The 16,327-nt window shown below is 39.7% G+C and overlaps 1 protein-coding gene across 1 annotated transcript in view; it reads left to right on the forward strand.

Moving 5' to 3' along the window:
- DGKQ (diacylglycerol kinase theta) overlaps window positions 1-16,327 on the forward strand; it is an 85,646-nt gene that overhangs the window by 58,684 nt on the left and 10,635 nt on the right. The window contains exons 15-20 of the mRNA XM_041398368.1: window positions 262-377; window positions 8,094-8,245; window positions 9,591-9,739; window positions 10,299-10,480; window positions 11,935-12,035; window positions 15,329-15,475. Coding sequence (XP_041254302.1) covers window positions 262-377; window positions 8,094-8,245; window positions 9,591-9,739; window positions 10,299-10,480; window positions 11,935-12,035; window positions 15,329-15,475 — 847 coding nt within the window. The remainder of the gene's footprint in view (window positions 1-261; window positions 378-8,093; window positions 8,246-9,590; window positions 9,740-10,298; window positions 10,481-11,934; window positions 12,036-15,328; window positions 15,476-16,327) is intronic.

Consider the following 16,327-nt stretch of genomic DNA (forward strand, 5'->3'; position numbering starts at 1 on the left):
TACCCCTGAAGCTCAAAGGAAATCTTTAAATATGCATTAGTTCTGTGCTGCAGTTCTTGTCTTCAAGTTGCTTTGCTTTTACAAAAATCTGAGGGTAGGAAGGAAGGTTTAAAAACATAACAACACAATTCAACTGATAACAAATGACTGGAGAAGAAGTTTTGCTGAATAATGTCCTCTGTAAACTGAGTAAACTTTTGCTATGAGACCTGTTTTCTCATAATAGAAAATATAAAAAGTAGTTCTGATGCCTCTTTACAGGTGCTGTTGTACTCCAAATTTCATGTTTTTCTGAAGCTGAAAGAATATATATGCTAGTTAAAGATACTGTTGTCAATGACAAGCCTCTGAATGCTGTGGTGATTCCTGCAGTTATGGTAAGAGACAGGTTTGAATTTAAAAAATGTCTTTAAAAGAAAAAAACTACTGCCTTAAAACTCTTTTTGCTAGAACTAAATGTTTTATTCAAATAGGCCATACTATAAGTAGTGAGACAAAAAAAACAACCAACTTCAGAGCCTGTACTTCATGTATATGATATATTCAGTGCGTTAAGTCATTTGTCCTGTTATTGTTCAATTGTCAATCTACAGCTGCCTAACTGTACAACTATAAAGACGAGGAAAACAATTTTTTTTCGCTTTGTTTCTTCCAATGATCAAAATGTTAAATGGGGTTTCAGTTTCAGCTGGTATGTCTTAAAATGCTTAGAAAACTTTGGTATGGGAGCTAAATGTATTTCATCATTATCTGTGAGGTAAAACACTTCTGCTTATTTTGACAGTGATATTATCTTAATTTCCCCCATTCTGTAGTAGAGTTTTTAGTTCGACCTTGTTTGCCCCTTGAGGATCTCAGAAGAACGTAGTCTTCTGAAAGACTTAGTGCGAGAGCCCTTTCACAAACTCAGGCCTGATTCTGATTTATTCTTGTTGTTACTAATCACTTTCATGTGAATCAGTTTGGTTAATAATAGGTTTCATGTTAATAAAGTGAGTCAATGTGAGAAGAGGAAAATTATTAACTGAGTGAAGTGATATTTTTAACCAGGATTATGTAGGTTCTGTCCAAAAAAGTGTTGCCATGGTTACACAACACCTCAGCAGAAAGTATCTTGCAGTTACTGTCTTTCTGGAATAGCATTATGGCAAGTGAAGTGTGAGTCCTGATTTGACTTCTTGGAACATCACAGGAGGTCAAAAAAATCACATTTTAGTGGGAATTGTGAAACAACTTTATATAGGAGGGTATCAAGTTCCATGGCTGTAGTTGCTTACTCGCATACCTGTATGCTTTCACTGTTTAAAAATAAGTCCTACACTTGTCAAGACTTTCTGCAGGCAAACTTAGGGTTTGAGTAGATACTAGTGGTAGTGCTCACATGCAACTGGCAAAATCAAAAGTTACACCCCCTCCTAAAAAACTGAGAACCTTGTTCTTATGCATTCTTACCTTTTGTGAATTCCTTAGAAATCAAGGCCCCCTTGTCCAAACTAGGTTTCACAGTGCCTGTTGTGGAAACAGAAAGCAGGATTTTGGATTCTTGTTTTAGGTGTATTTTAGGCAAATGCATTATGAGCCTGTATGTGTTGTCTGCAGTGTGAAGTTGCACATACTCCACTCTGCTGATTACATATGTCTGTTTTTCTGACACGGGATATGTTTGAAGAGAACTTCTTGATGCCAGGAAAATGTGGACATTGCTATCTCTTATCTGATGCAAGATATTTTTTAGAAACTCCAGTTCAAGGGACTGCTAGGGACTAATTTCTAATACTTAAGCAGGAGAGAGGGGCTGTACACCATTACAAACACTGTGTTTCCATTTCAGCGTGTTTTGTTTGTATTTGGTCATCTCACTGAAAGGAGCCAAGAGTTAATTTAAATGATACTTCAATTGTTTTCTGTTGATTGTCCACCCAGCTTGTGCCATTCACTAATTACCCAGGGTAGACTAATGGTTGATCACCATCTTTACTTTGGGTAGCAATTGAACTAGATTATCTCCTACAGTACTTTCCAACACAGACTCTCTTTTTAGCCTATGATAGTATTAGTCTTTGTTTATACGTGTGTTGATTTAAATGCAGTACCAGGAAATACACAGGAACTGACACAATACTAAATTTACACCATGTTTGACATTTCTTTTGTGAGTGAAATACAGAGAAATTGGGAATGAAGGGCTAATGATTTTTCCAAATTGCCAGTTAAATTACAGGAAAACCCAACCAATAAAAAAAAAACCAGGAAACCAAAATATCCCTTCTTAAAAATTGGTAAAAGCACGAAAGTATTGGTGGTTAGCAGGTTGCTAGTCTTATTTTGCTGAGGTGGAATTGCTTACTCAGTGTCTGACATACCATCTAAGGAGGAGGCATGGTTCTACTCTGGCATGCTCAGGTCTGCCCAAAGCAATTCACCTTCTTACTCCCACTACTGAGAAGTCTGAGCGCAGAATCAGTTTGCATAAGCTGCTTATTAGAAAGTCAAGCAGTTAGTGTTAACCGACGTGTTGATCTGTTCTGCTGTTTCAGGCCTTTAGGAATTTAATCAAACACTTTTTCATTTCATGATATTCAAATAAATGAAAATACTCCCTTCACTGGAGTGTGAAAAAAAACAAAAGTGCAGTATGTTATAAAGCTCTTTAGCTGCTGTGTGTAAGGAACTGTAGGGACAGTTTGGTTTCACTCTTTGGTATCAATTCAAGGTGAAAGACATTGCAGGACTAAATCTTTCAATTCAGAACTAATTTAACAAAACTTGTTTTGCAGCACAGACAAGCAAGGAAGTCAGCAGACAGTTGTATGTAGCCAAAATCACCACCGGTTTTTGTGGCTTTATTATGAATGCCTTTTACTAGTGGAGTGCCCTCTGATATATTCCATTTAGATTTGTTAAGAGTAGCAGGAAAATATGAAGAAGGTTCCCAAATAGATGAAACTTTCCATTTCATTCATTCTACTAAATCCTCACACAAATATTTACATCTTGAAAGCATCATAGTTAAATGAGCATTTTAGCCAAAACATGAGTGGTTGCTTTTCACCCTTCTGAAAGGGTTGTCAACTTTTTCATCCTTTGCTGGAAGGGTTTTCAAGGATTGGAATGGACTGCCCTGAGAAGCAGTGGGGTCACCAATCCCTGGAGGTGTTCAAGAAGTGGCTGGAAATGGCACTTAGTGCTGTGCTCTAGTCAACAAGTGTTATTCAGTCAGAGGTTTGAATTGGTTATGTTACAGGTATTTTTCCAACTTTTGTTGGAAAAATACCTGTCCCATTTCTGCAGTATGCCAAAAAATAAAGAAAAGGCTTGGAGGTTGACCCACCTGCTGCTCCAGTATTGTTGTGACACCTTGCACATAATTTCTCATCAGATAATGACTCCTTTCTGGCCAGGGTAGAGAAAAATTTGTGCTTGGGGCATTGTGAGTCCTTGCACATGGAAGATGCTGCTGGCAGCCATTTGCAAATGTTGAATTCTCCCTGTCAGAGATATCTGCAGTTCCTGGAGACAGCCCACCGCCCAGGAAGATGTGCTGTGGGTGTCACACTGGTAGGGCTGGTGGCACAGAACGCCTTGTTCTGCTTTGTTGTGAGATGTGATTACACAGTACAGTAAATGTAAAGGGGATTAGCATGGATAATAAACATCTTGCCCCAGTTTAAAGCCGTGTTGTGCTACTCCTGACAAATTAAGCAATTCACAGTGACTATCAGAGTGTCTAAGTCACGCAGCCTCCTTCAGCTGTCTGCAAGAAAAGAGCAATAAATTCCTTCCTGAATGCCAGCCAGCACAAAACCCTTCTGCAGATTTCACTCCTCAGACACAGCACTGAAGCCAGGGCTATAGGGGGAAGGGAGTCCTCGGGCTGTGAGTCACATACTCTCTTCTGCCCAGTAACAAACTCACTCCTCTGTCCCAGTGGGGCTTTATGAAGGAACTTTTAAAAATTGTGCAGCATTAGAGTGCTACCCTTGTGGCTGTCTGTAATTGTAACAAAGAGTGTGCTCTTGAGAAAGCACAGCACCCTGCTTTACTGTACAAACTGTCAAGAGTTTTTAATTCTTACCAAAAAATAATTGCTTTCTTAGAAGCTGGCCTTTATCTGGGATTTAGCACTGTTTCTTACTCCTTTAAGCCTAATGAAGAGTTCTGATGGGAAGCAAGTTCACTGTAAGGACAAGCACTTTTTTGAAATAATCTTTTTATTCTGAATAGCTGCATCTAAATGGGTTTAGTTAGGAATTCACTAAACTAAACTATTCACTAAACTATTTAGTTAGGAATTCACTAATTAGAAGTTACCTTAACAAAGGTGGGTTTGAGTAGTAGGACTATTGACTTTACACTACATACAGATTTTTCATTAGCTCCAGACATTTGTTGTAGCTGCTTGTGAATCTTAGTAGCATTCAGGGTATATATTTAACTGGTTTGGGGGTTTTGAGGTACAGTATTGACATTTGGTAAGAAATACAGTTGGCAATTTACAGTAGAAACTGTAAATGCATATTAGCAAGAATTTATGTTACTTGGTAAGATCTCAGACAACTTTACAAAACACAGCTGTGCTTTTGAATGCCTTAGAGTGTACCATGTCTCAGAAAGAGTTGTAATTCCCTTATGTTTCTTTTGAATTATTTCAGTTACTTGGTTTTAAACCCAGTGCATTAGAACGTCCTCTAAAAGCAAGTAATATAAAACATGTGTTCAGCATGTCACTTCTGAATGTCCCAAACCAGTAATTTTAGAAACTGATTTCCTGAAGAAGAGAAGATAATCAAATGTTCTTGTTACATTCAAGTAAGGTATTTGTTAGACTCCAGAGCTGGGCTGGTTTCTTTGCTCTTATTCTTCTTTGAAAAAGATTTGTTACTTTGAGCTGCAGAACTTCTTTTTTTTTTTTCTTTTTATTATCCTATTAACCCCCCTTGTTTAAACCCCACGAGTTTCCAGGCATTATACCAAGCCTGAGGTTTCAGGTTGCTCAGGGTATTGTTCAGAAAATCGAAATGGCTGGAGATAAATTTATGTATTGAAAAAGCTCTGAAGAGGAAGAAATGGGAAGTGGACAGAAGAGAGGGTAGGGCAGAGTAAAAGCTGGACAAAGAGTGCTGGAAGTGAACAATGTATTCTGTTACCCCATGGGAGATGATGTTTCCTTTCAAAGCTGCTCTGTCTTCTGTTGCTCGTGGGATTTAACCCCATACAGCACTACAGGCTGGGCAGAGTGGCTGGAAAGCATCCCAGGGATGCTGGTGAGCATCTGGCTGAACATGAGTCAGGAGTGTGCCCAGGTGGCCTTCTTGGTGCCCTGGCCTGTATCAGCAGTAGTGTGGCCAGCAGGACAGGGGCAGTGATTGTTCCCCTGTACCCAGCACTGGTGAGGCCACACCTTGAGTGCTGTGTCCAGTTTTGGGCCCCTCACTTTAAAAAGGACATTGGTGTGCTGGAGTGTGTCCAGAGAAGGGAACAAGGCTCATGAAAGGATCGGAAAGCATGTCTTATGAGAACTAGCTGAGGGAGCTGGGGTTGTTTGGTCCCCAGAAAAGGAGGCTCAGGGCTGACCCCACTGCTCTGTAAAACTCCCTGAAAGGCCGGTGTAGTGAGGTGGGGCTCAGTCTCTCCTGCCGTGCCTGCAGTGAGAGGACAAGAGAAAATGGCCTTAGTCTGACATGGGAGATTCAGGTTAGATATCAGAAAAAAAAAAAAAAAAATCACTGTCAGGGTAGTCAGGCATTGGAAAAGGTTGTCCAGGGAGGTTACCATTCCTGCAAGTGTTTAAGAGGCATTTGGATCTGGTGCTGGTGACATGGTTGAGTGGTTTAGGTGTTACAATGGCAGTGCTGGGTGGGTGGCTGGACTTGATGATCCTAAAGTTTTCTTCCAAGCTTGATGATTCAGTGATTATCAAAGGGCTATTCTAAGTGGGATATGGGAGATGATGGTGCAGGAACTGATAGAGTAACAAGATGGCCTTTGCTTGTGAAAACAGCAGATCTCTGCTTACTCTTCCATTAATGCTTGAATGGCTCAAGGGGACAAAATCCATTTGTCTCTTTGGGATGTGTGGATCCTTGAGCTGTTGACTTAATACCCAAGGAATGCCTTTTGTGACAGTGGCATGCATTATGTTCCATAGACTTCTTTTGCTGCCTACAAATATCCTTTCCATGTGCTTAACAGAAATTAATACATTACGCTTGTTATGTGTTGGGCATGCTTTGAGTAATTGCTTCCCCCTTTCAATAAGACCTGAATGTAGAGGCCAAAGGTGTTTTGACTTCAGTTGTCAGTCTAGCATGAAGATGGTTCCTTTGGAGAGAGCTGTGTGCACAGCTTTCAGCCTCTTTATCATCAACCTACTTGTTTTGTCTGCAGTGGAACCTTTCCAGTAAAATAAACATTGAAGTTCTTTCGGCTGTTTGTCCCCCAAACAGCCCTTGTTTGGCTAATTTATTTTTCAAGAAAACAGATATATTTTCAAACTGAATGTCTTGTAGAATCTGAAGGATGAGTAAAGAAGAGGTCAGTGTGTGCCTGCTTCACCAGCTTTTATACCTGTTCATTGTTCCTCTTTTCAATGTGTTTTCTCTGTATCAAGAGACAAGTCACACTGGATGGCAGAGCACATTTCTCATGCAGACAAGTGTTAGAGGAGAAGGATTTTTATATGTTTGTCAGCATCTTGACACATCTGGCAGGGTGTGACTTGCAGAGGATTAGCACCCAGCTCTGCTAAGAACAGAAAATTAGAAGAAATCTCTCAAGTACTGTGACCCAAACAATCATTTGGTTGTAAAGTGCCTAAATCAGGTCACAGGTCTGGGGTGTCTCAATGTCAGAATCTATTTTTCATCCCCACAAATATAACTCATAAATTTGACCCGATTTCTCTGTTGTTCGCTTCAGATCACGGTCTCTGGTGGTTGCTCACAGGCAGCAGCTGAAAGGCTCTGTGGGTGCTGCCTCCTCCCGTCTGTAGCTGTTGGTATCTCTCCACATGCTTGCACGCTGCAGTCATGCTGCTGCCTCACCGACCCCTGAATCATTCTTGTCTAAATTGACTTATATTTAGCACTGTTGTTCTGTTCCCTGAATCCATCTGGTCAGCTGCGTGACAAATTGCTGTTCCCTGAATGCTGTCCAATTTGTAAATAACAATTACCACAACTTAGGGACCATGGCAGACATTTCTGTTTAGAGGTGCAGTTGTTGAAATGTCCAATGGACTTTTCTGGCACATACCTGCACCCCAGTACCCTTGTGGCAGGATGGAGGAAAGGTATGCTGGTGATTTCTAATCTTTCTAGAACTACTTAGAAATCATTTTACAGAACTATTTATGGGTAGACAGGCTGGCTGAACACTAGTCCCAAGGTGCATCTATTGGCTGGAAGTTTTGACCTTCATTGAGGCTGCAGATATTGTTCCTATGCAGTCCATGGAGTGCCCCAGGAAATCACACCTCTGCCATGTCCAATGGCTTCCTTTGCAGTTTCTGGAGGCTTTGAGAGTCCTTTCAGCAGCAGCTTCAGTAGGTGATAAGATACTGGCACCCCTGAGTAAATCCTCATGATGAAAAAGCTTAGCTTACATATTTTTAAAAGAAGCTTTCAGCTTCTGATTTCATAGGGAGAAGTACACCACTGTCTGCCCCAAACATGTTCATTTTCAAATGCTTTGTCCTTGTAAATTGACATGCATTCTAAGTCAACCACAAAACTAAAGAAAGATTTTTCAGTTGGCTTGGGGAGTTCTCGCTTTTCAAGGAAACTGTTTTAATTTTACAAAACTCTTATCCCTCACACTGTTTTTTGGCCAGACTGTTTACTGAAAATGCGTAGGAAGGCTACTTAAAATGTTTCTAATGTTAGGCTCAAATGTGTGCTTGGATTCAGATAAGGAACCTTCAATTCCTAGGGAAGCAAGATCAGCAGCTAACCTGTCCATTGGCTGGACATCGAATCTTTTTATTTATAGAATCTGGATTTTTTTAATAGGCATGAGGTAATATTTCTGAGATGCAGTAGTAGTTTTCCTGCCTTTTCATGGCATTGACTTGTCCTTTTCTTGTCTTCTTTCAGGCTTCCAAGATACCACAGAATTGTTGCCCACTTCTTGTATTTGTGAATCCAAAAAGTGGTGGTCTAAAAGGTCGGGATCTGCTGTACAGTTTTAGAAAGTTGTTGAACCCACATCAAGTCTTTGAACTTACCAATGGGGGCCCACTGCCTGGGTAAGTCGTCATGTTGGGTTTTTTTAAATTTACATTGTTCTGTTATTTTTTAAAAGGGTAGACTAGATTCACTTATTTTGAAGATCTAAATTTCTTCTGTTCTGTTCCTGAAGATCAGGGCAGTGGATCATTTCCTTCTGATTGTTCTTACTGTGACAACATATTTAAACATATCTAAAGAAAAGAGAATATCCTGATGTATATACTTCTGTCAAATCTAGCAGAGTCTGGCCCTGGGCAAGTCATATGCACTTTACAGTAGCATGTGTTTAATAATTATTGAAAATAAATAAGATTTTATAATTGAATGGAGATGGAAAGAGAAATGTAACATTTCCTGATGAAAGTGGATTTTTGCTTTTATTTCTTCTGATGTTTCATGGGAACTACCAGGAAAGTGTAATAAAATTTTCTATTTTGACTCTTGAAACTTGGCCACAGTTGCAGAATTAACAGGGTTTGCCTGATCACAGCTGCAACATTTCTACAAGGAACAGAACATAATGTGCTTGTAGGAAGACAGGAACTGATGACTTGATTTAATGAACCCCACTTTGTTACAGCTTCATAAAACTGAAAGTGATGGCTGTAACCTACTTCTCATTCTTTCACTACTACTTGAATAAAAAACTTGTCATGGCAAGATCTTCAGAACAAAACCTTTGTGGGAAAAATGCAGCTTATGTAGGAGACAAGATAAACAAGCTACACAAACTAATTTTTCTGTCAGAACTTTATAGTTCTGTTTTCTTTTTAATGCACTTCAAGCTGCAATTTCAGTAACCAGTTCATTTTGTTTTGGCTTTGGAATCTTTCTGTAGCTTTATGACAAAATGCTCCCACTTGTTTATTGCTTCTTGTGCAATGGGAAATAACAATTCTTTTCCGTGATACATTAGTATGTAGGATGAAAAACTGCAAAAGGTAAGCATCACCAGGAAAACAGTACTATTAAGAAGAAAATGTACTGTGATACTTATGACTAAGTAAAAAAACACCACCCATAATCAAGATCTCCTCTAGGATCTAGAGAGTTACAGATGTTCATGTTGAAATTATGACTAGTTAGGTCTCTGTGCCCTTGAGAAAGGAAGTGATTAACCATTTAGTTCTATCTGTGAAGAATCTTAGAGGAATATGGTTTTTCCCTTTTTTAAAATCATCTTTATCTACAACTTCATATTTTTCTATTCACTTTGTTGAATTTGATCCAGAAACTGATAGTAAAGGGGCATGGGCAGAAATCCAATAATGCTGTGTTATTTTAAATAGCCTATTGGGACTTTGCATTTCCTATATTCCATTGTAACTTTTCTTTTCCTCTGTGCTTTGCTTCACAATGGAGGTTTCACACATTCTCCAAAGTCCCCTCCTTCCGAGTGCTGGTGTGTGGAGGGGACGGCACCGTTGGCTGGGTCCTTGGTGCCCTCGAGGAAATCAGGCACAAGCTGGTGTGCTCAGAGCCCTCAGTTGCCATCTTACCTTTAGGAACAGGTGAGAATCACAGCAGGAACAGAAGCTGAGCGCAGAAGTGCTCTGGAAAGTTTTATCTTTATCAGTCCAACACAGGACTCAGTTTTGCAGCTGAGATGCCATGAGATTCAGTTCTGGCTGGTGCAGGAAAGTAAAGCACAGTATCAGCTTTTCAAGGAAATGTCGTGCTTTCAGAGAAACAAGCAGCAGGAATGTTGATATGTGCGTTGGGCAGGAGTTGGGAGGGCAAAATATCCTCCTCCTGACAACCACAGGCGCACCAGCCATTGCTGTAAGACAGCATACTCAGTTGCTCCCTGGTGTCTCAACTCCACAACAGGTTTTTCTGCCACTTTTTATGGAAACGCTCCAGTGTGTCTGTATGCAGTGGTAAGCACATGTGCAGACACATCACAGCTTAGATTTTTTTTTTTTTTTGTGCTAGTTAACCTTCTTTCCAAACGAATGAATTCTGTGACTTGATTGGAGCACCTTAGTGCAGTGTGATTTGTAAAACAGCGCTGATGCACTGATTATAAAACACAGTCACACAGTTTTGGTGTTCTTCACTGTTGCCCAGGTAATGACTTGGGGAGAGTCTTGCGCTGGGGAGCTGGCTACAGTGGGGAGGACCCATACTCCATTTTGGTTTCTGTGGATGAGGCAGATGATGTTCTTATGGATCGCTGGACTATCCTTTTGGATGCAGAAGAGCCAGCTGAAGGTGCAGAAAATGGCATTGCGGAACCTGAGCCTCCCAAGGTGAGCTGGGCACCATTTGGGTGTGATTCTTAGGAACTGTTGCTCTCGTGAAAATCACAAAGAGGATGGGTATTAACATAATTAATTTTTACTGCTCACTTGTCTTTGTGCTTGGGTCTTACTGGGCTGTTTCCTAGTGAATACAGCACACATCTGGACCTAGTGTTTTGGTTCTGGCAGGACTAGTTGACTGCAGAGAATCTTTTGTAGCTGTTTAGCAAAAAGCATCTGATAGAGGATTAATGAAAATATTCACATGGCCATGGCATTCCTATTTGCTTCAGCAGGAAAAAAAATTTTCTCAAATAAGAAAAGGCTTTGGAAGAAATGCCAAAACACTTGTAAAACTGGAGTGTCAACCAAAGAACACTCCCTTCCCCAAGAGGTACTCTCATCTTTTCTTTCATAGTTTAAGAAATTACTAGGAGTTGCTAACATATACCGGAAGTAAATCCTTCCGTCATCTTACTGCTATTGTGTGTCTGTATATGTGCCGTCTGTTATTTGCTTTTTTTTTTTTTTTTGAGTGAAAGTCACCGTCACTTGGTTCATATGGGCTTGTTTCTGCTTAGGAAAATAAAAATTGATTGTAGGTGGTGATTTTGGAGCTCAGTGTGAATCCTGGTTCTGTCTCTTTTCATATGAAAGGAAGAAATTGGACAAGGGGCTTGCAAAAAAAAGTAGGAAATTGTAACAATGGTAGCAATTGTCCAAGATTTTAGTCTGGTCACTGGAAAATCCTAGGCTTTACGAGTCAGTTGGAGGATTTAAGATGCTCAGGTTCCAGCTATTTTTCACTTGGTGGAGACAAGGGCTTTTTTTCCCCATCTGCTTTTTAAAGGTGAAGGATGAGAGAGTAAGGCCTAGGATAAAGGAGTTATGGAATGAACTGGCATGCACAGATTTAATGGAAGAAATGGTTGAAATCTGTAGAAACTTGAGGTTGGCATATAGGGAGCTAGTTAAAATGCAGCTGAGTAGGTGAAGTCAAGTTGTTCATTCATCTGGTGTAAGCTGGTCACCTTCCAAAGTAAGTAAGAGTGTCTTCCCAATGATGTAATGTAAATCCATGGCTGATGCCAAAAACAATAGTGGCATTAGTGTTCAGCAGCTTGTAAAGTTATTGCATAGAATTGCTTTGAGAGGTTGAGTTGGTTTTATTCTGCATTTGTTTTTATTTCTGCCTTATTATGCTTGTTACTTTTAATTAAAGTATTAAATTTTGAAGTTTCTGATACTTTGGAAATAATGACTAAGCATGTCAACAGTTGTTCATGCAGCTTTATTTTTAGTGCAGTGTTTCTGGAAAATGTTTTCCAGAATCTGTCAAGATGCAAGTGACTTGGAAGAATCATCTGCAAAACTTGCTGTTGTTGAAAAACTCTGCAAGGTCTTCATTATTCATCTGTAAATGTAAGCAGGAAATTATACCCTTTTTTTTTCATTTTGGTCAGATTGTACAGATGAACAATTACTGTGGTCTTGGCATTGATGCAGAGTTGAGCTTGGACTTTCATCATGCTAGAGAAGAAGAACCAGGGAAATTTAATAGCAGGTAATCCTGGGGAAACTAGGTATGAAGGTCAATTCTGTGGTAATGCATTACTTCCAATTTACACTGCAAATGATAATCTTAAATGCTACAGGTATCCACTAATATTGCTTGTGACAGAGCTGGGACAAGGAGGAATTAAGCTAGCCAGGAAGTCATAGACACAAAATTCCTGTGTTTTGTTGGTTTGGGTATGGTTTGGGGTTTTTTTCCTCTACTGAGAGAGCACCAAAGCAGTTTTTGGAAGCCATATCATTGTTATTCAGTATTCTTAGTTGCCAGTAACTGCACTGTTGAGTTTAGTGAAATTTTGAGATAGTGGAAATATCTTTTGCTCAAAGCCTTTAGCAAGAGTGAGGGCAGTGCTGCTACATGAGCAATAAGCACTGTTCAGAAGCATTCAGGACTTCTGCTGTACCTTTTCTTGTTTTGCCTAGTGCTGTTGCAGCACCTGCATGCTGATATTAAGGATAAAAAACTCTCTGTATCTCAAATGAGAATGTAATTTAAAATGTGTTGACAGAGATCCTCCTCCTCTCTGGCATGCACATCAACCAGTATTGGGACTTTTTCTTTTTCCCATAATTGCTGAAATTGATGAGCAGAAGAAATCATGTCTGTGTAATTAATCAGTAATTCCTTGTAGAAACTGGTTTTGTTTGCTTTCCTCTATGTTTGTGATTAAATGCCTTCGAAATTGTCTCTTGGTTGCCAGAGTTACAGCCAGTTACAACTATGCAGTGTTAAAACTGTAACTTTTAAAAATATTCTCTGACCAATTATGAGTGCAATGATGTGTAATCCAACCTATCTTGTAGTGTGCTGCCTGTCATTACAGGCATTGCTCATGGTGCTTTTCTTAAAAACTGACTAATACAGTTGTTGATGTAAATATAGGTGGCTCCTGGTACATAAGATGCTATTAGCCACTGGTTTTCATTTTCAATACACTTGACTGTGGGAGTCAAGGTAGTAAAACTACCTTGACTTGAGTTTACTACCTGACATAGATAGTAAAATCAGGTAATAAGTTTGTGTATGTCAGTATCTGTTCTAGTACGTGGAACTTTTCTAGATGGACTTCTGCAGTTAATATAATGTAAAAGTGATGTTCATTCTTTCTTCAAAATATACTACTCCATGTTTGCAAAGCTGCATCATTTCAAATTATGCATCCTCTTCTTATTGCCACTGCATTTAAGGGATATACTTTGATTGCTATTGCCCTGTGTGCTTTTCATCCCTGTCATCTTCATCTCAGTCATTTTTCAGTGTGCAGCATCCATACCGCAGTGGACAATGTCTTGGTATCATTCTTGCAGGGTGACTTGAAGGACTTGTGGGAAAAAGAATTAATTTTTTTTTCTCCAAATCTAAAGGACTATATACTCCTGAAAAGGAAACAAGAAATAATGAATTGATACTGAGGTACATTTTGCTGAAGCCAAAAGCTTGTGCATGCTAACAGTGTGACACATGATATTTACCTTTGCCTGCTCCGGTCCCTTAATATTTGTTGTCCTTCACTCGACCCACTCCCGGAGCTCCATGTCTCTCTTGTACTGAGGAGCCCAAAACTGGACACAGACTGAAGGTGTACTTCACCAGGGCTGAGCAGAGGGGTAGGATCACCTCCCTTGACCTGCAGGTGATGCTCTTCCTAATGCACCCAGGATCCGATTGTCTTCTTGGCCTCCAGGACACATGGACATGGACAGCTTGTGGTTCACCAGAAGCCCCAGGTCCTTCTCCTCACAGCTGCCTTCCAGCAGATTGCCCCCAGCCTGTGCTGGTTCATGGGATTATTTTTCCTAGGTGCAGGACATTCTGTTGCATTTCAGATTGTTTCTCATCTGCCCATCTCTCCAGCCTGTCAAGGTCTCTCTGAACAGCTGCAGAGCTGTCTGGGGTATCAGCCAGTCCTCCCAACTTTGTGTTGTTAGTGAACTTGCTGAGGAGGCATCTGGCTCTTCATCCAAGTCATTCCCAGGGGACCCTGGAGCAGTCTTTAGGATTGCATACTACAGAAGAGATCACATATTACTTGTACCATCCAAAATGGCAGAAGATTGCCATGGCAAGCAGTTTCCTAAATGCAAGGTTTGGGAGAATATTTTACGCAATTTAATGCAAGCTTAGACTTGTTTTACAGAGATATACAACTGTTCTTCAGTTAGGGCACTGTGAATTATTCTTTCAGTTTCTGATGGCTTCCTTCTTCATGCAACAAAAATTAATACTTCTTGGGGATATTTCAATTGTTGTGTTTCCTACTGATATTTCAGTATTTTTCAGTTGTATCCAAATTAGACAAAAGCTGTCTTAGCATAGACACAATCTTGCATGGAGCAGAAGTGTATGTTAAATGTCATTACATGAGGTACCTTTAACTTAGTGCTATTTTAAACTGTTAGGACATAGGACTAAGCATTCCCAATGTAATAATTTAAGATGACCGAAAAATCTGAAGAGTCTCTCTCTGAAGATTTGGCTGTAACCTGCATTGGCTGTCGTCCCCGCTTTAATGTCTACAGTATTTAGACGTAATGCTAGAGAGATTTTGCAGAGTTGAATTCCAATGACACCCATGTACTAGTAGGGTAAAATAATGGAAATTTATGTTTTTTATTTTAAGGTTGCCCTGAAGGCCATGCATCCAAAGGTTTCCATTATAGAAGAAAATAGTCTGTGTGTTTAACTATCTTTTGTTTATGTTATTTTTAAAATATTTTGCCATTTCTAGGGATGCCATAAAAATCTTCATCTTTTTTATTCTAAAATTAGAGATGTTAGAGCTCTGTCACAAGTTGAGATTACTAAGCCTGTTTTAAGTTTTTGAAGCTAAGTATATTTCAAGTTAATTAGGAATGTGTAAAGCAAAGATTTTTAAATGTTTTTTTGCCGTAAGTATTGTAGCATTGCTTGAGAAAACAATTTAAAATTGGTCATGATGACCTCTAAGTCTTAATCAAAAATGTAATCTTCCAGCCCAGGAGTTTACATTTCAAGAAGCATTGTATTCAGGCAATGCTTGAAGGAGGGACAATTTTTCTGTAATAAAATTTCACAATCTGCACATGCCTCAACAGCAGAATCATCCCTTAACTAAAGGTATGTAAGGTAGCAGTTCATGGTTTGTGCTTTGTTTTTATGCAGTAAAGCTAGAAGAATTTGAAATTAGTTGTAATTGAAAAACTCTTTAAATATACCCGCTAGAGGACAATAGTGGTGTACATACAGGGAAGAGTGCTTTGTCGGGTCTTACCTTTTAGTTACAAGATCCTTGTCTGCTCCAGGTTTCACAACAAGGGAGTTTACGTGAAAGTTGGACTGCAGAAGATAAGTCACACTAGAAACCTTCATAAGGACATAAAGCTGCAAGTGGACCAGCACGAGGTGGAGTTACCAAGTATAGAAGGACTCATCTTTATTAATATACCCAGGTAAAAAGAAGAGGAAGGATCCCTTATGGGTGCATGCTGGACTGTGCGTGTAGAATTGCCGCTCGGTATTTGATCATCAAGTGCCAAATGGTTAGGTAACAGGATCAATGACAACCTGCACACACTTTCTGACATGCTGGGGACTGGGTACCTAAGCAGTTCCTGCAGTGAAGGCCAGGATTTCAGTGTCAAACACTGCCCAGGTCCTACAGGCAGTTGGCCAATATACATGGAGTGTGTGATGCTGCCTGGGTAGCCATGGAAGACCACAGTTCAGATACCTTTATAGGTCTGTGAGTGCTTCCTTGACAACTGCAGGGAGCTAGAGTAACTGTTGTGTAATTCCACAGGAGATCTGGCTTCCTTAGATGTGATGTTGATAGAAGCAGGTTTTTTGTTTGCACAAAACCAGCAGGTAATTAGTCCTATCATACTATTATTTTTTCAAGTACCATCTTGTCTTAAACAACCTGTATCTCTGTGTTTCAGTCTGAAAATGTTTTATTCAAATGCTCCTTTTTACATGTACACAAATACATTGCACATGAGAGCTGTGGAGAACAAAAGATCCCAGTTAAGTGATGAGTAGTTCATGTGCCAGAACAATAAGCAAGTGATTTGAGTGGGAAGGGTCAGTACTGCACAAAAAGCAGTATGGTTTAAATTGTCAGGAGCATTTCAGAGGACTGAAGTGCATGAGTATCAGCTTAACTACAAGTGCTTTTGGCCAGGTACAGGAATGAAATGTTGATAATTGTTTTAGCTTTAATTTCTCTTCAGTAACTTCCGTGAATGTTGTCAAAACCATGAAGAGCTATCTTAAGTTCTTTAGTCTTGAAAATTAAGGGTTAG

The sequence above is a fragment of the Onychostruthus taczanowskii genome, unplaced genomic scaffold, assembly GCF_017590055.1.
Source record: "Onychostruthus taczanowskii isolate IOZ18803 unplaced genomic scaffold, ASM1759005v1 scaffold145, whole genome shotgun sequence".
NCBI classification, from domain to species: Eukaryota; Metazoa; Chordata; class Aves; order Passeriformes; family Passeridae; genus Onychostruthus; species Onychostruthus taczanowskii.